Source organism: Danio rerio, chromosome 14 (assembly GCF_052040795.2).
Source record: "Danio rerio strain M-AB ecotype USA chromosome 14, GRCz13ab, whole genome shotgun sequence".
Taxonomy (NCBI): Eukaryota; Metazoa; Chordata; class Actinopteri; order Cypriniformes; family Danionidae; genus Danio; species Danio rerio.
The window spans coordinates 17,854,895-17,875,448 of NC_141034.1; the positions used below are offsets into that span (position 1 = coordinate 17,854,895).

At 34.2% G+C, this 20,554-nt stretch overlaps 2 protein-coding genes across 2 annotated transcripts in view; one reads left to right on the forward strand and one right to left on the reverse strand.

Moving 5' to 3' along the window:
* The window catches only part of immt (inner membrane protein, mitochondrial (mitofilin)), a 905,839-nt gene that overhangs the window by 513,135 nt on the left and 372,150 nt on the right, over window positions 1-20,554 (forward strand). The gene's annotated exons all lie outside the window — the stretch shown is intronic.
* Window positions 13,546-16,917, reverse strand: dusp1 (dual specificity phosphatase 1). The gene is made up of 4 exons (NM_213067.2): window positions 16,365-16,917; window positions 16,072-16,220; window positions 15,761-15,980; window positions 13,546-14,925 (listed from the first exon to the last, which is right to left on the reverse strand). Exons 1-4 carry the CDS (start codon window positions 16,759-16,761, stop codon window positions 14,582-14,584), a joined length of 1,110 nt encoding a protein of 369 aa, NP_998232.2. The 5' UTR covers window positions 16,762-16,917; the 3' UTR covers window positions 13,546-14,581.

Consider the following 20,554-nt stretch of genomic DNA (forward strand, 5'->3'; position numbering starts at 1 on the left):
TTTGGAAATGTTTTACTAGATGATTAATAAAAGAGGTGATACTGTATTCTGATGTAAAATACTGAGAAGCCTTTTTTTTCTTTTTCTTTTTTTTTTTGTTGGTTTTTGTTAAATCTGACACATGGAAATGTGTATGTACATGTCAAAATAATAAAAAGGAATCCAGGAATGCACTGATAATTGATCATTATTAGTCTTATTATTATCTTTAAAATTACATTTGAAATATTCCCACCAAGCCCATGTGCACATGTTGATGATAATGCCTATCAAATTTGATTTTAAGTTAAAATGTCAAGCAGTGTAACTGGTTACACCATTTGACTCCTTTTACACGTCTTTCTGTTGGGGACCAATTTAGTCAATTATCATTAGTTCATGATGCTGATTAAAAAGACAATATAAATTGATCTACTAATTATTTGTGTTTGTAGTGTTGCAATATATATTCATATATTTATTTACGTATTTATTAATTTTGTTTGAGGAAGTGGCGCTTACTCCACAAGCTTACCATTAAAGCACTGTAAATAATTATACTGCACAAAATGAATGTTGTTTTTTTTATGTTAATCCATGTTCCTATTCTATACCTAATATAATGTACACACTCTCTCATTCACACACACACACACACTCATACACTAGTTTTTTCAATTCACCTAAACCGCAAGTCTTTGTACTGTGAGGGATACTCCACACAGAAAGCCCTCCTGGTCCATCTGAGACTTGAACCCGCAACTTTCTTGCTTTCTTGCTGTGAACACAAATAAAATAAATGTTGGTGTGATATTTTAAAATTAAGTATTTATTTCTGTGTGTACACTTACATGTCATCTAGGAGGAACAAGTTATTTAATATTTCACATTTTTTACACCATTTGACATTTTCAAGTACAGTCAGTCATGATGCTTGTAAAAAATGGTGCAAATGTTATTTTTAATTACATAAAATCAACATAAATAAATATGTACAGTTTAAAAAACCTGATGGATGCTTTTAAATCAAAATTTTAAACAATTTTAAACTTTCAGACCTTATTTGTCACTGACCCATATACAGTATATACTTTCGTTTATCAAAGCTGGGTGTTTTTTCTCTGCAGATGATAACATTTACAGCATCTGTAAACGAAATACACAAAGGCTTATAAAGTTACAGTGTATCTCTTCCATTTGTTTATTTGTTTAGTAAATCAGTAGTATGTCATACCTTTGCTATAAATTTGTAAAACATTGTAACTAAAATATGTCGATAAATCTATTTAGTTAATCTGCACAGAAAAATTGTTAACATTACACTCATAATGCAATTTGAAAGTGTAAATAAATGGAAAACACCTAAAACTACAAATGAGAAAGTGTTGAGTAATTGATATTTTCTCTTCAGTATTGTTTGGTACGAGGTTTAGTCTCTAAAATTTTTGGTCTCTGTATTCATTCATTTATTTTCTTTTCGGGTTAGTCCCTTTATTAATCTAGGGTTGCCACAGTGGAATGAACCACCAATTTATCCAGCAAATGTTTGTACACATTTATTCAAATACATACACTGACAATTTAGCTTGCCCAATTCACCTATACCACATGTCTTTGGACTTGTGGGGGACACTGGAGCACCCGGAGGAAACCCACATGAACACAGGGAGAACATGCAAACTCCACACAGATATGCCAGCTGACCAAGCCAAGGCTCGAACCAGCAACCTTCTTGCTGGGAGGCGATCATGCTACCCACTGCCCCACCATGACGCCCTATACTATTTATATATTTGAAAATATTGTTTATAATATTTTGTTCCAGATTCCTAAAACACACTAAAAAGGTTTTATATTGTGTTTATTATTTAGTAGTGCGTCACTAATAATCAATCATAATAAACTGTCATAATGAACCTGTACCCTGTTTTTGACATGGCATACACATTATAGTACATTGAATAGTGTATAATGTAATTTATAATATTGCATGTAATTAATTACAATTTATAATTATTATTTAGTTTTATATTATTATTATTATTACGTTTGCATTATGTAGTTACTGTGTAAGTACAAGTTACCTTCCATAAACATGCTTGTTGATAGCAATTTATTGGTAATAGTTATTGTATTTAAAACTGTATTTTGTAAAACTAAATTGTAATTGACATAACAGCAACAGATCCATCAAACATTAAAATGGCTTTGTGAAGGTAAAACATACCCCTAGTAATCTATTTTAGAGGTCATGAATTGTTGTGTTGTTGTGTTGTGTTGTGTTGTGTTGTGTTGTGTTGTGTTGTGTTGTGTTGTGTTGTGTTGTGTTGTTGTGCTGTGCTGTGTTGTTTCATTTCGTTTTGTTTTTTCCAGGATTATTGTCAGCTATTCAGTTATTTTGAAAAGTAACACCAATCCTCATAATCCAACACATCATGTCCACATAACAAACAGTGTGATGAATTACACTCTATGTTCTACCAGGGCTTACAGGATTGTTCATATCACCAAGTGTTATTATGTGCATCGGTAATTAGCAAACAGAAAGTGCTGTTTGTGTGTTTGTTTGTGCTGATGTGTGGAGATTTATCAGAGGGGCTCCTCCACCCCTGACCCCCCCAAACACTAATGGACAACAACAAGCAGGCCTCCCTTTCTTCACAGCCACAAAAGATCAGTCTGGGCCACGAAGAGAGCATATGTCACTGAAATCAGCAGGATTTCTTTGGTAAACAACATTTCACAGCGGCCCCTATATCACGTAAAAGAAGAACTGAACATGCTTTTTGCACTGTGTTTGTATTTATGCCACTAAATATGCCACTAAACAGTTGGTCTCCCTAAAGTTTTTTTTTATTTAATATCTTTTAAATTCATAATTTTACAGGGAAGCTATATAATATTATATTTGTGTATTTATATTAGATTAGTCACTACTGAAGCCAAATATGAAGCTTATCTAACAAAATAACATACGACAATGGTCCAAACACTAGAACACTCAAATTTGTATGTTATAGAAAAATATTAAATACAAAAAAAAGAGGAAAAATCAAGAGAAGCAAAAAAAAAAAAAAAGGAAACATTTAGTTAAAATGTAGAGTGTAATGTTTTGTTTTATTTTTAAATTTCTAAATATGTTTGGAAACTAAAATGTTATTTTAATAAAAATATCTGTTTCATAAATCAGTTTTGTTAAAATGCATCAAAATACATTTTCTACTCACTGAGAAATGGATAAAAATATTAATTTAAAAATGGGGTGTACTTAATTATGCTGAGCACTATACTCCTATAAATGGTTCCAAATTAGGGTTCTTGAGCTTATAACAATAGCATAAACCTTTTCATAAGATTCCATAAAGAAAGAAAGTGCTATACACTGTAAAAAAAAACCTAATTTTACAGAAAATTTCCCAAATTTTTTTACAGTCATTTTTTGTCATATAAAATTATATGTAGAACTTAGTAAAATGACAAACAATCTCTCTAAATTCACAGTTTGACTTTCATTTTAGGTACTTTATCATTAAAGACAAATTACTGACATTTTTGTTTTTATACAGGGAAATTACAGTATTATTTCTACAGTATTTTTTCTGTTATTTTAAATTATATTCAAAAATCCGTAAAAATTGCAAACAATATCTGTAAATTAACAGCTTGACTGTTATTTTATGTACTATATAAGTAATGACAAATTACAGCAATTTGTCTGTTTTAAACAATAAAATTGCCAAAACAGTGTTTTTTCCTGTTTTTTATGAAGTACATTTAAAATTACGTAAAATTAAAGTATTAAATTGTAATTACGTGCTCTGTAAAAAAATAATAAAAAATCTTTAAAAAAATGTCAAATGACTGGCAGCTACGGCTGCCAAACAAAAACCATAAAATTATGGTAAAATTTCTTTGTTGAAATAAAGTGCAAAAAATAATAAATCTACAGATATTTTCATTAAAATGTTTACAGAAAAACACTGTTATTTTACAGACTTTTCCTAGATTATTACGATCAAATCCGTTCAATAAAGTTACACACTAAGTGCGCTCACATGCACCTGTTCCGGATTTTGCTGATTGCACACACACAGTTAGAGGATCGTTATGAACTGATTACATGCACTTTAAAAGCAGCATAGACCAATTGCTTGGTCTTGTTATACGGTTACTGTGAACTTTATAATGTGTTTCTCTTCTTTTGCCTTGCTTTGTTTGTTAATTGTTTACGTTGTTTGCTACCGGGACTGACCATTTGCCTGTTATTTGACCATGACTCTGGATTCCCTGCATAATGTTACATCTGTTTGCTCCTGTGTTGACTGTTGTTTGCCTGACCATCTCTGCGTAATAAACCTGCATTTGGATCTGCACTCCTTTGTCAACGTCTCTGTCACGTTACAGTTCCATTTCATTTAAGATCTGTAACTGAATCATTCCATATAACTTAAACCTCTACATGTTTTACATAAACTCTAATTAGTAAAATATAACAACTGTCATTTTACAGTTGTAAGAATTTGAATCAGTTGTATCTCGTTTGTTGTTTTTTCCGAAATTTTTTGATCCAAAATAAAACTGTTAAATTACGATCATGAACATGTCTTGGCATTTTATTAAAGGTGTTTAATCGTAATGATTTAGGGAAAATTCTTTTAAATAACATTGTTTTCTCTTGAACTTTTAGTGCAGTCACTTTATTGATAGTGTTTGATCATAATAATCTAGGAAAAGTCTGTATAATAAGTGTTTCTTTGTAAAACTCTTAGTGTGTAACTTTATTGAACGGATTTGATCGTAATAATCTAGGAAAAGTCTGTAAAATAACAGTGTTTTTCTGTAAACATTTTAATAAAAATATCTGTAGATTTATTATTTTTTGCATTTTATTTCAACAAAGACATTTTACCGTAATTTTATGGTTTTTGTTTGGCAGCCGTAGCTGCCAGTCATTTGACCTTTTTTTTACGATTTTTTTTCTTACAGTGCACATATAAAGGTTGAACAGGTGAGGTGCCAGAATTGAGCCTTTTGGGACTCCACATGTCATGGGTGTCCACCTTAACCTAAGGTCACCATATTCTGACATAGTAACCTCTCCCTTCAAGGTAAGATCTAACCATTTAGGAACCATCTCAGACAGCCCAACCTAGTTTTTCAGCCTATCCTGAAGTATGCTGTGATCAACAGTGTCAAATGCAGCACTAAGATTGAGCAATACCAGCACTGTTGGTTTGCCTGAATCTGTATAGGCTGATATTATTGGTTTTCTTTATAAGAGCGTTCTCTGTACTGTAATGTGCTCTGAAACCAGATTGAAAATTGTCTAAAAACCTCTTGAAGTTTAAGAATTTGTTAACCTGGTTGAAAACAACTTTTTCAATGATTTTGCCAATGAAAGGGAGATTCAAGCAAAACTGTAACTGTAACTGCTCAATAAGGTGTTATCCAGGTTGCTCTTCTTCAAGAGGGGTTTAACAACTGCAGTTTTAAGTGAGTTTGGAAAAATGCCTAAGAGAAGTGAAGCATTTACCACTTTTTGAAGATCCATTTCTAAACAGTTAAACAAAGTTTAACATAGAAACGCAATCGCACATACTGTACAAACACACACTTTTACAGATATCTTTAAAAGCACTTATAGACATTATGATTTTATACTATTCTATCCCCCTACCCCAACCCTACTCCTAAACCCAACACTCAAAGCAAAAAATCAGCATTTGTACATTTTTAAAATGCTTGATTCTGTCTGATTTATAAGCTGTCTTCCTTATGTCTTACTTATAACTAAAAATTAGTTATTACAACTATTATGTTTAGAAATGGTGTGAAAAAAATCTTCTCTCTGTTAAACAGAAATTGTGGAAAAAATAAACAGGGGGGCTAATAATGAGGGGGGGGGGGGGGGGGGCTAATAATATAGTATATTAATAGTTATTTACAACAGCATTGACAAAACACCTGCAGCTCATTACTGTTTTTCTGAGCAAAAGCATTAACTATACAGACTGTCAGCACTCCCTTAACAGGTAAAATACTTCTTTTTTAAAATGGCTGCACAGTTTAACTTTTTAACAAAATGCAACTTATTTTTGTATCATGTTTTCTTTCTTTCTGTTTTAATTTTAACAGAACCTGTGTGACCAGCTCGTTTTCTGTTCAGCTGTTGATGTCTATTCTCCACTTGGTAAGTAACAGAGATGTCGAACATTTTTAAACCTTAACAGAGCCTGTGAGATGTAAGACAAGACAAATAATAATAAAAGTTATTTCATTATGTGTCTTTTTTCAGCTTAGCCCCTTTATTAATCTGGGGGCGCCACAGCGAAATGAACCGCTAGCTAATCCAGCATATGTTTTACATAGTGGATGCCCTTCCAGCTGCAATCCATCACTGTAAAGGGATTGTGCTACCCACTGTGCCACCATGACACCCTAATAGTAAAAATAATATTTATTATTATTATATTATAAAATAATTAATAAATCTAATATTAATTTTACCAGCGGGAAAATTCTAATTTTAATATTAACAAATATTAATAACATATATTTAATTATAATTATTATATTTATACAGATATTTATACAGATATTTTATTACCCTACACTGTAAGAAAAAAAATCGTAAAAAAAAGGTCAAATGACTGGCAGCTACGGCTGCCAAACAAAAACCATAAAATTACGGTAAAATGTCTTTGTTGAAATAAAATGCAAAAAATAATAAATCTACAGATATTTTTATTAAAATGTTTACAGAAAAACACTGTTATTTTACAGACTTTTCCTAGATTATTACGATCAAATCCGTTCAATAAAGTTACACACTAAGAGTTTTACAAAGAAACACTTATTATACAGACTTTTCCTAGATTATTATGATCAAACACTATCAATAAAGTGACTGCACTAAAAGTTCAAGAGAAAACAATGTTATTTAAAAGAATTTTCCCTAAATCATTACGATTAAACACCTTTAATAAAATGCCAAGACATGTTCATGATCGTAATTTAACAGTTTTATTTTGGATCAAAAAATTTCAGAAAAAACAACAAACGAGATACAACTGATTCAAATTCTTACAACTGTAAAATGACAGTTGTTATATTTTACTAATTAGAGTTTATGTAAAACATGTAGAGGTTTAAGTTATATGGAATGATTCAGTTACAGATCTTAAATGAAATGGAACTGTAACGTGACAGAGACGTTGACAAAGGAGTGCAGATCCAAATGCAGGTTTATTACGCAGAGATGGTCAGGCAAACAACAGTCAACACAGGAGCAAACAGATGTAACATTATGCAGGGAATCCAGAGTCATGGTCAAATAACAGGCAAATGGTCAGTCCCGGTAGCAAACAACGTAAACAATTAACAAACAAAGCAAGGCAAAAGAAGAGAAACACATTATAAAGTTCACAGTAACCGTATAACAAGACCAAGCAATTGGTCTATGCTGCTTTTAAAGTGCATGTAATCAGTTCATAACGATCCTCTAACTGTGTGTGTGCAATCAGCAAAATCCGGAACAGGTGCATGTGAGCGCACTTAGTGTGTAACTTTATTGAACGGATTTGATCGTAATAATCTAGGAAAAGTCTGTAAAATAACAGTGTTTTTCTGTAAACATTTTAATGAAAATATCTGTAGATTTATTATTTTTTGCACTTTATTTCAACAAAGAAATTTTACCATAATTTTATGGTTTTTGTTTGGCAGCCGTAGCTGCCAGTCATTTGACATTTTTTTAAAGATTTTTTATTATTTTTTTACAGAGCACGTAATTACAATTTAATACTTTAATTTTACGTAATTTTAAATGTACTTCATAAAAAACAGGAAAAAACACTGTTTTGGCAATTTTATTGTTTAAAACAGACAAATTGCTGTAATTTGTCATTACTTATATAGTACATAAAATAACAGTCAAGCTGTTAATTTACAGATATTGTTTGCAATTTTTACGGATTTTTGAATATAATTTAAAATAACAGAAAAAATACTGTAGAAATAATACTGTAATTTCCCTGTATAAAAACAAAAATGTCAGTAATTTGTCTTTAATGATAAAGTACCTAAAATGAAAGTCAAACTGTGAATTTAGAGAGATTGTTTGTCATTTTACTAAGTTCTACATATAATTTTATATGACAAAAAATGACTGTAAAAAAATTATGGAAATTTTCTGTAAAATTAGGGTTTTTTTTACAGTGTGCCCACTGAGCCAAATAATGATAAAGAACCAAATATCCTACCACAGCTGAGCTGATGACACTCAGATCTACCTAGCCTTACTGCCTAATGACTACAGCCCCATTGACACCCTCTACCAATGCACTGATGAAGTGAACAGTTGGATGTGTCAAAATTTTCTACAGTTAAACAAAGAGAAAACTGAAGTCATTGCATTTGGGAACAGAGATGATGTTCTCAAGGTCAATGCGTACTTTGACACTAAGGGTCAAACAACAAAAAATAAGGTCAAGAATCTTGGTGTGACTTTGAAGTCAGATCTGAGTTTCAACAGTCATGTGAAAGCAGTTAGTAAATCAGCATACTATCATCTCAAAAACATTGCAAGAATCAGATGCTGTGTTTCCAGTGAGGACTTTGAGAAACTTGTTCATGCTTTTATCAGCAGCTGTACTGTAACGGCCTCCTCACAGGCCTTCGCAAAAAAAGACAGTCAGACACTTGCAGCTCATCCAGAACGCTGCAGCCAGGATTCTGATCAGAACCAAAAAATCAGAGCACATCACGCCTGTCCTCAGGTCTCTACACTGGCTCCCAGTTACATTCAGAATAGATTTTAAAGTATTACTGCTTGTCTATAAATCACTAAACGGCCTAGGACCTCAATACATTACAGATATGCTGACTGAATACAAACCTAACAGATCACTCAAATCTTTTGGATAAACAAGAAATTTCAAGAGTTCAGTCAAAGCAGGGTGATTCGGCTTTCAGCTACTATGCCCCTCGCTGCTGGAATCAGCTTCCAGAAATGATCAGATGTGCACCAACATTAGGCACATTCAAATCAAGACTGAAGACACATTTGTTTAGCTTTCTATATTGAATGAGCACTGTGTTGCGTCCGACAGATCGCACTATTATGTTTTCCCCTCTTTTTCATTCTTTTATAACCTGTTTTAATACATTTCTATTTGTTTTTATCTTTTTTTTTTACATTTTTATTACCTGTTTTTATTTTTCTTATACTTGTCTCTTTTATTCTTGTTTATGTAAAGCACTTTGAATTGCCGCTGTGTATGAAATGTGATATATAAATGAACTTGCCTTGCCTTGCTTGTGTTTATAACTGTGCCAAACAGAAAAATAGAATTTTGTTTTTAAATTTGTATCTCAAAAAATTATTTTGTCACCCTCCATAAAACAGAACTTTAAAATGGCTAACAAATATAACTAATGGTGATGAACAAAATAATCAACTAAAGTACCTTTTGGTGTTTAATGGACAAAAGTCCATGCTTTTTTCACAAATTCACTGCTTTATAATCAAACTTCCTTTTTTCCCTTATGTCGCTGGCAGTGTTGTGCTAATTTTCAAAGCCACCATGGCTGAGAAAACACTGCCATCATACATGATTCAAAGGAGGAGGCACAGAACACTCTGCACCCGGCCAAACGCTGAGTGCGCTATAGTCGTCACACTTTTCCCAAACGCCTTGCAGCTGCTCCTATTGTGGTCCCTGAAGGGCCTGAGCAGAGCCGCACTTCTGCGACCAGCCCTCCTTCTGTCTGACGGCTCTTAAATGAGCTTATTGAGAAGCCCGTGCCGGAACCATTCAAAAGAGTGGGGCCGCAAAGCATTCGCAGTGTGGGATTCCAATGCACGCGCAAACACGGGTCACACTGCCCTAACAAGTCAGGGTCAGGGTGAAAAGGGGATTGTTCAGACATTTTCCCAGCGATATTTGAAAAGTTCACACGGGCCTGTTGAAACAATAAAGTCAGCTGCATTTGTTTGTCTAGTGACCCCGCTTTTGGCACAGAAGGTGCTCATCTGTCTAGATACTGAAACACACTGCAGGCCCGAAAAGTATTTGGAAAATTGAATCGCTTTAAGATCTTTCTTGCTGCATTTGATTAGAAAAGCATTTATATGTGCATCTGAAGACATTGTTTGTATGTTTATTTTGAACTTTGAATTTACGGAAGACATTTATTTAAAAAAGTAATTTATACACCAAAAAATGTAGGCATATTTACAAAATATTTTCTTTTTTCAAAGGTTGAATTTACCCAAAAAATACACTTTGTCATTATTTATTTAATCTTCACTTGTTTCAAACTCTTTCTCTCTTCTGATCAACAAAAAAGAAGATATTTGGAAGAATGTTGGATCCTGTAACCATTATCTTACACAGAATTTGTTTTTACTACATGTGGAAGTCAATGGTTACCAGTTCCCTACATTTTCAAAAAAATTGTCCTTTGTGTTCAACAGAAGAAAAAAACTCATAAAGGTTTGAACCACTTGAGGGTGAGTAAAGCCTGTTTCATACTTCTGTGTAGAGTACATGCCTGTACTCCACAGCATGTACCTTCCACATAGCTGACGGTGTTGGGAAAATGTAAACTTCTGCATTCTGTTTGTCAATAACACATCAAAAATGCTAGTAGGCAGTGGGGTTTCTGAGTTCCACTGTGTCAAGTTTCTCAGTGGATTTGTGCTGAAAATGTATGCAAACTTACACCACTTTCAGAAAAGAAAATCAACAAACTTAATAGTAAAACACAAAATTCTGTGTCATGGTGGCGCAGTGGTACGCACAATCGCCTCACAGCAAAAATGTCTCTGGAGTTTGCATGTTCTCCCTGCGTTCGCATGTGTTTCCTCTGGGTGCTCCGGTTTCCCCCACAGTCCAAGACATGCGGTACAGGTGAATTGGGTTGGCTAAATTGTCCGTAGTGTATGAGTGTGTATGGATGTTTCCCAGAGATGGGTTGCAGCTGGAAGGGCATCTGCTCCGTGAAACATTTGCTGGATAAGATGGCGGTTCATTGCGCTGTGGCGACCCCAGATTAATAAAGGGACTAAGCTGAAAAGACAATTAATGAATGAATGAATTTATAAATGAATAGGGCTTCACGGTGAGGCAATGGGAAGCATGATCGCCTCACAGCACAAAGGTCACTGGTTAGTTGGCATTTCTGTGTGGAGTTTGCATGTTCTCCTCGTTGTCACATGGTTTCCCCCACAGTCCAAAGACATGCGCAATAAGTGAATTGAATAATCTCAATTGGCCGTGGTGTGTGTGAATGCAAGAGGGTATGGGTGTTTCCCAGTGTTGGGTTGCAGCTGGAAGAGCATCCGCTCCGTAAAAAATATGGTGGATAAGTTGGAGGTTCATTCCACTGTGGCGACTGATTAATAAAGGGACCAAGCCAGAAAATGAATGAATGAATTTAAGTCTAAACACAGAGTTTATAAGAATTCTCTAGTTTAAGCACAAGACTTTAAGCAGATCTGTCTGGATTTTACAACTCCAGCCATGGGGTCCAAGTCCTGAAAGGCACTCTTTCTACTTTTTTCATTTAAATTTTATTTTGTTTAGCTGTTTTTTTTTATTTTTATGTCACTCAGTCTTCTTTTCTACATTTTGTACGTAATGCAAGCTCAACATTTTAAATGATTTGTTTTCTTAAAATTAATTTGCAACTTAAAATACTATATATTTTTATGAATTTGACTGCTGGACTGCTCCATGATTGGGGTGGTGAATCATTTATTTTACATTATAATTACATAACATCACATTATTATTATAATTTTATGTTTAATCGTATATTAAACATTTAATGATGTAAAAATTGTATTTGTTTGACTCTCACTGTACAAAATATGATAGAAATGTTGTTATATATAGTTTATAGGTATAATTTACATTTCTAGATAATTTATTGGGGGCCCACAGATGTCATGGGGGTAAGTAATAACATTTGAGTTACTTGTTAGATTAATTAATTCGCTTTTAAAAAATAGACTGCTGATTTAAAATTAATGTTGAATCCAACACTCTAAAAGCACAAAAGCATCAAACACATTGCTTTTAGCTTTAATTAATCTGTAAATACAGCATGTATAGCTCTGGGGTAAGGAAGTTCAACATTATTAGTTTTTTATGTGTTTTTTTTAAGGTAAATAAAGGTTGTCTTCTTTATTAAAAATAATAAGGAAAAAACCCAGATAGAAATCAAGCCAGGTCAGAAAAAAGTAATGCAAAAGTAAATCAAAAGTAAAGTGACCCAATACTTACCATAAAAAGTAACAAACACAACTAATTCAACTAATGAATAAAGGAACTAATTTCTTTTTTGGGCAGCAACTCAATATTGTAATGCATTACTTTCAAAAGTATTTTTTCCAACACTGGATGTATTGTCTGGGATGATCTTGTATATTATGGTACAAAAACCTAATTTGTAATAAACTGCCAGTCTATTTTCGGTTGTTTTACGTACTTATTTCTCTCTATATTATTTCTAATAAATTATCCAAAATGTCAATAAAAGACACTTTGTTAAATTATAGTTGAATTTTCAACATCAAATATGGGCACAGAGCAGAGATCAACATCCCATAATGCAATACACAACCATAATAAAGACTTGTGTATCACAAAATACGAAAACTGATAATTAACATATAATTAAAATATAATTAACATTTTACAGTTTATTGTAGCATTTTAGGTGTATAAAAAACGCAGTCACAATAATAACAATTATTTTAGACTTTATTAAACTTAATAATTTAAACTAATAAACATTATTGTGCGTTGTTTTTACTTTCTAATATTTCAACAAATTATAAATGCTATAAGAACTGTTTATTGGCAGCTTAAAACTAAACATATTAATCATTTTTTCCTTGTTTCATTTTGCATTGTGATGCATTTTAAAGGTCCTGTGTGCAGGAGTAATACCAACAAAAAGATATTATATATCTATTAATATTTAGACCAGGGGTGCCCAAAGTTTTTCTTGTAAAGGGCCAAAAGCCAAACTCGATTGAGGGCTGTGGGCGAAATATATATCAAACTGTATTACAATATATCTGCCAAGGAGGATTTACCAACTTATTCAGTAATATATATATATATATATATATAATGTTGCTTTAAATCATTTCAACTAATCCAGTATCATTGTCAACAGTTTATAATTAACTTATTACTGTGAAAACAAACAATACAATTTATAAACACAATGGAGATCAGTGCTGAATACACTAGTTGGGCTGCTCCTGCCTTAACTTTTGTAGTGACAGGATTTACATTTTAAAAGTTTATTGAATCATTTAATTTCTGATATTTGTAGCTGAGCAATAAAACTAAGAAACAAGAGGCTATGTTAAATTTAAAATGACGATCTCTGTCAAAGGCATTTGCTCCAACAGTGTCCATCATTCTCCCTATCTTTTCATATGGGACGATGGGCCAAATCAAAGTTAACCATACAACTTCGACCCGTAGACCCTACTTTGGGCATCTCTGATTTAGACTATTCAAATATTAAATTCACAACAAAATATTGCATATAAAAAACATGTTTATTTGTCAGCAAGTATCACAAATATATGAAAAAATATAGCATAAGAAATATATTAATTTAGTCAATAAATAGTCACATATCAAAAAAAGCCCTGTAAGAGTAATTCCTGTTAGTAGTGCTTAAGGGAAGAGGACTCTTACCGGACTGACAACAGTACAGACACATGAGGTATTTCGCTGTTTGTTTACAGACAAGCAAACGTCTGGAATCAGATTGCTTTTTGAAAAGGCATGACAGGCTTGCACAAAATAAAACACTTCAACATCCACTGTCTTACGGCAGAGCCTGGAAAGACTACATTCAATGTTCTAAGAATAAAAATCGTAGCAGTACTTTTTGATAGCACCTTCAAGTCTAGTGACTTCCCTCCCTCCTCAGACTCACATAATCAAAACAACAACATAAAAAAGGACGACAATCCCTGAGCAACCTATAAGACATGGGGCTTTTTTGATGCTAACAAATGACCACAAAACTGATTATCAAGATCAAAATAATAACACAATGGAGGACAGTTTCTACTTTAAAGAGATTTTTCACTTAATTTAATTCTCACTATTGTTTCTTTTGAAAACGTATTTTGAAAATGCTGAAAACTTGTAAACATTGGCTTCCAAAGTAGGGAAAACTTACTATGGAAGTCGATGGGTACAGATTTAACATTGCTCAAAATATCTTATGTGTTCAACAGAAAAAATAGTAACCCAAAGATTTGAATTGAGTGAAGCCCGAGTAAAATTCTCAGGTGAACGGTCCCTTTAATATTCGTCACATTAAAAGGTTAAGTCAAATATGGACCACAGTATAAAAATGCTAAAACAGAGTTCTAGGCTACATTAGCCATCGTCAAATTGAGCAATCGTGGAAAACAGTTAGCAACAGGAACATTCAGGAAGATTCCCGAGGCTTTTAATACTGGCAAGATCACCTCAGGGATCATACAGTCTTCATATAAATAAAAGTCTCGCCGGTTGAGAGGCGAGATTAGGAGTCTGACCACTTTAAAGAGTGTGTCTCAGCAGGAGGGTGAGGTAGTGATGGGACTCTGCAGGAAGGAAAGAGGACTGGCCGCTGTGTGGACGGGGAAGTTGAACACAGTGCTGTTCTTGCCAATGGCGGGGCTTCCTGCTTCTGAGGAACACGTAGAGGAGGCCAGAACTTGCGACTCGAATTGTAAAAGCTGGCCCATGAAGCTGAAGTTGGGCGAGATGATGCTGCGTCGCTGTTTAACGAATTCGAAGGCCTCTTCCAGTTTGACGCGGTTGGTGCGCATCAGATAAGCCAGACAGATGGTGGCAGAGCGCGAGATTCCCGCTTGGCAGTGAACAAAGACACGTCCACCTTTATTCCGTACAGAATCTGGGAGAAAGAGAAAGGAGAGTGTTGGTTAAAACTCTACTCGAGAAGTTCCTCTAAGTTTTTTAGTTTGTGTTTAAAGCCACGTCAACTTATATGGCTGTTTTGTAGGAATACTGTAGATATAGTATACATTAAAAAAAAAAAAAAGTTTACAATTTTTTTTTTACCAGATCTCTGAAACTGTATTTCGATTAACAATGTTTAAAAAAAAAACACTTCAAAAGAATAAAGTGAATAAAATAAACTCAGGAACCCAAATACAAAACGATCTGTTAATGACAGTTTGGCTAACCAAACATTCACTTGTAAATTAAACACTACAGGAATGCAAATGAGGGAAACGGTCCCATTAAAGAAACTGGAAACGATGAAGCAGGCAGGGGTTTGATTAAGAAGGGACCTCCCCCCTTTTCCCGCTCCCTACCATTAGGCCTAAACACACAATGGGGGGTTGTGGCCCCCCTGCAAAGTGCACTGATCTGATAGGAGGGCAACTGAGAACCAGAGACACTACCTTTTGTTTGGGCAGAACAAAGGACGCAAAGCATTCAGATGGAGCCAGTTGCCCCATGAAAAGATCAGGTCACGTCCTGGTGTTATTTGAATAGGGGGGCACTTTTTAAAACAGGATGAGAGGATGATGTAAGCTTTAGTGGCTGTCAAGCCTGGGAGGTACAGCTGGCCGATTTGGAGGGAACTTTTGAAAAATGCAATTCAGACTTGGGTTGAATGGGGGTTGGGCTGTGAGACAGCCTGCCAAACCACGTCATAAGGGTGACATCTGTTCCCAATTTCCTAACGGCATAGAATAATAGCAGCGAAAAATGATACTCACCAATAAATTCGATGGCCTCGTTGAACCAGGAACTGATGTTAGCCTTGTGGTTGTCTTCAACTGGAATGCTTTTGTACTGGTAGTGGTCTTCAAAGTGGTTGGGACAGTTGGAAGAGACGTTAATAAGAGCGGTGATCCCCAACATGTCCAGCATGTCTTTTCTGGAAGCGTGATAAGCACTGCCCAAATATAGGAAAGGCAGGATTTCTACAGGGCCACCCTGAAAATAAAACAACGATAGATATTATTGAACTAGTTCGTTCACAAGCCAGCTTGTTTACAGAAATGGTGTATTCAAAGGCTCTATTTACCTGATCATACAGAGGGGTTGTACATGTGTTACAGGAGGAATCAGCGGTGTTTGAATGGCAGTTGGAGCTCAGAGGTAAACTCAAGCCTTGTGGGGGGACGGTCTTTGTACACTTTTCAGGAAACTCAGCGGAAAATGTGTCAAATCCACCTAAAAAAAACAAAACAGAGGTCAGTGTTTTGAAATTCACAAATGTCAAGTTGAAAACAGCTGAAGAAACATTTGGTCGAACTTTTGACCTTCAATTGGTGTGTAATAAAACTACTATAAACAAAAGTGAAAAAAGTCGATTACCTTTAAGAAGGTATACACTTGCTCCACATTGTTTGCGGCACAACGCGTTCACAGCGAGCATTAAAGTCCCGTCTTTCTTCACTTCTCCCATCTCTAGACTGTGGTCATCCAGGAAAACGACACTCTGGTATTCCCCGGACAGAAGCCTGTTCCTGGTGTCCTCGTTGGGCACAATGTGCTCAAGCCCCAGCCCCCCTCTGGCCCTCCGGCGCACGATAGTACTGAAGCGCACATTACTGGAGCCCGAAATGTGAGATACGCTGAAAGAAAAGAAGGAGCGACAGTCCAAAACCAAACAATCCGGGTCGTCTCCCTCCAACATATCCCGAAGTGAGGCCGAATCGATAGTGGGCACTTCCATGATGACCATAGTACAGAAGGACAGCTCTAAATACATACAGCTAGATGAACGAAACAAACCCAGCGCGCTTGAAAAGTTTCTCCAAAGTCCCGTGATCGAGAATTTGATGTTGTAATAGTCCGTGAAGCGACGCTGAAATGTCAGTTCTTTTGTTTTCAATTCTAAACTCGTTACTGCTTTTCTTCTTGTTCTGAAGTGAACGACTCTCTGAGCTTTATATACTGACCTCGCTTCCTTCATGACGTAAAACGCCCCGCCCTTTGGCCGCGTGCGCACGTATTTTCGGCGTAGTTGAGCCTGGCCAACCAAACCCACATTATCTGATCCTGTCAAAGCCAGTCGACCTCTAACAAACCTAGTTACTAGTAAACTGGTTCATTTTCCGAATAGTGTCACAACTATTAGTGTTAACTACGATAGAAGCTATTCTTCTTGTTGTTGGAGTTTGGTTTTGAGGTCTGAGTAGCCTAGAAGAGTTTTACTCAGAAGTTGATCTTCGACCTCAGACTCATTATCAGCCAGGTCAATGAGATATCAGGATTGGCCAATAATGGTGCTGTCTTGGCAGAATAACACATGCAGTACTTCCCTCACATATCACTTCCAACAGGGTATAATGTGTGATCATTTTTGAATGTCAGTGGTTTTGTGCATACAGTCCAAATGGCTTTGTCCCTGAAACTTTTTGTGATCTAAAAAAGGTATTAAAATGTTTTATATTAAAATCTAAGTATATATTAAAATATATTATATTAAGTATTAAAATCTAGTTTTACTTCTTTTTTAAGCAATTCAATGTTCTAGTTACTTTTAAAAATGATAATGTGTTACTTTTGCATCACTTTTTAAAATATTTTTGTTGCATAAAATGTAAACCTGAAATGTGAAGTGGATAATAGAAGAAAATGTAACTTCATGTCTGTACAGTTGAGGGCGCAGCTCAAACAAAACATTCAACTGTGTTGAGTCTCTGAATTGCATGAAGAATAAATTGTTGACGCATGAAAGGAAGGTCAGCTTTGCTTTTCTCAGTTTTTATTCATCTTGAGGGACACCAAATCTGTGTTTGTGCTAGTGAGATGAGTAATTACCTGTTAACATTTAAGCTAGACCTACAAAAAGTATCATATTTCAACACTGAACACAACACCTAAATGCTACACCCATGGGGGCAGGAGAGATGTCAGTCAATAAAACAGTATATTTTCTTGATAATGAAAAAGTAACACATTACTATACTGGTTACTTGAAAAGGTAATGTAATTATGTAACCCCAACACTGTCTACGTAGGTTTAAAAAGTTTATGTTTTTTTTTTACATCAAAAGAATATGCGAATATTGACACAAATATAAACCTAATTGTCTTGATTGATCAATATTAAAATAAATTAACATATAAGAAACTTGATTATAAAGTTTGAGATTACATACTGACATTTTCTCTTGAACATAATGGATGAAAAGCATGTTTTGCAGTGATTTGACAAAAAAAAAAACCTGATTACATTTAGTATTTCAAGAACCTTTTTCTTATAAACACTATTTTCCTTATTTATAAAACCATTTTCAGCTATAAAAAAGTTATAGGAACCATTGATGCCAAATACAGGCGTTTGTTTGTCAGAGTGCGGCTATTCAAACATCAAGGGCCATCATGTTTATAGTTTTCCCCATGGTATTATTGTTTTTAAAACTTTCCTATTCACATAAATAACTAGTTAATTAGCGAACCTGTCATTGTGCTCATAAAAGTTTATACTTTGTTTTTATTGTACAGGAGTACATAGTGTGCAACGCCGCCAGAGCAAAGGGAAACCATAAAAGTTAATCACTGTATAGAAACTTGAGGTCTGGTAAATTTCCATCAGCTTCCAACACAAACAGGCACAGGTGTAAGAGCCTGTGCTGGAGGAGATCTTTTTTTTTTTCAAACACAATTAACATATGTTTAATAACTTGTTTGTCAAAGCTGAAAGATTTCCGTTGTCACTTATTCCTATCCACATGTCATTCAGTTTTTACTGTTATGTAATTTGCTACAATATCACATTTCTCAAAACAGAAGGGAATTTTTGTGGAATTATATCATATGTGTGATGTGATTCAGTGGAATAAGTTTAGACTTTTCCATCAAAAAGGCGGCAAAATTAAATGCTTACATCATTCAATTTAAATATAGGTTTTGTAAAAAAATGTGTATTGATCACAGCTTTATCCTCGAAAGTCATTGTTACTAACATAAATACAAAGTGAAGTCTTTCATCAAAAGTAAGTGTTGCTGCAATTGAATCATGCAGAGGTCTGGTTTCAGGTACACCTCTTAAAGTTCCAGTTCCAAATGATATGCTATGAATTCAAATTGAATTAATACTGGCTACACAGTATTCAAAAATGTTGCTGATTTTATGTCTGAAAAGCTTAGAAATATATATTCTTTGAATTATTAGTGATTTTAAAATCACTGCTGACATAAAAATGTTTAGCGTATAAAAAAAAACTGTAAGTTTTTGATTTTTAGAAAGTCTGTTTTGAAAATATTTATCTAGTTCATCCTTCAGGAGCTTCAACAGTGTTGTATAAAGCATAAATAGAAATTAAGACGACTTAGCTTGACTTTATTAGAGTTAAGCTGCATGCCACAGTACCTATTTACTGTTCTAATCATAGTTTTAATATGATCAAATTGAATCAATATTAAAATTGTTGCAATAGTGTAGCAATTTATTTATATACTCCACATCCATGGTTGCAAAACTCCTCTCTGCTTCTAAATGCAGTAGAATGATCAATTCTTCCACCAATGATTGCATTGTAAAGAGATTTCAGATCTGTCAAAATTCAAATAACTTGGAAGAACAGGATGACAGAAACTGACAGATGCATTTTACACACAATTGCTCCTTTGTTCTTAAAAAAGATTAAAGAGAAAAGTCTGGCACCGTGGTACAACAAGCTCATTCACACCTTAAAGACTGAAACAAAACTAAAGGTGTTTCATCTAGCATGGATTGTTGTGTCATCAAAAAGGCCTTTTCAGTCCTGACAGAATCACAGTCCTTTATTTATTTGATATTGTCTAAATTAATTAGAAATAAAGCATCAGTGCACACACAGCATTACTGACTTAATGGACTTTCAAGATTAGTTAAAAGAGACAAAATTATTACCATTATACCATCTACTATAGTTTTATGCCAAATAGCTCTTATCATCTGATCTTGGTTGTGTTTTTATATTATTATTGAGTTTTAGTGATGACTATTCTCTTGGATATGCTTGTACATCTTGCTGGGATTACACACTGTTCTGAATGTCATCAACTTGTAAGTTTATGTATGTTTTTTTTAATACTCTAATTTGTGATCATTATGGCTGTATATATTTCATCATGTAACTTCTTTGACTTTATTTGATAATATTTTATTTCAGTGATGACAGATATGACAATTACAAGCAAACTGGCATTTGTAGGTCATGACGTCAGTACTAAGTTTCTGAAGCATGAGTCAGGACTTGAGGAGCACTGCTCGCAAAATCATCTCTGAGGTTGTCGTACAGAAAAAACAGTAACTAAGTAACAATAAAAACACTGATGAGTCTGCAGAGAAATGCAAGCCACAAGATGAAAACGTTACACCACAGAAAAAAACAAAACATTTCAACATGTCTTTGCTTAAAAGTGACACAAATGAAACATGACATTGTTCATATATTTTAAATTAAAAAAATGTTATAACATGAACATGAAAAACATGTTAAAGCTATATTTTTTTGATTACTCACACTTGCATGTTCTGTCTGTTAAAAAAAGGAAGTGAAAGAGTGTGA

Coding starts and splice junctions, on each gene's coding strand:
- dusp1 (NM_213067.2), bottom strand. CDS start 16,761: ATGTATTTAGAGCTGTCCTTCTGTACTATGGTCATCATGGAAGTGCCC. Junction 16,221..16,364: donor AAGTGTATACCTTCTTAAAG/GTAATCGACTTT, acceptor TGTTTTTTTTAG/GTGGATTTGACACATTTTCC. Junction 15,981..16,071: donor CAACCCCTCTGTATGATCAG/GTAAATAGAGCC, acceptor TTTTATTTTCAG/GGTGGCCCTGTAGAAATCCT.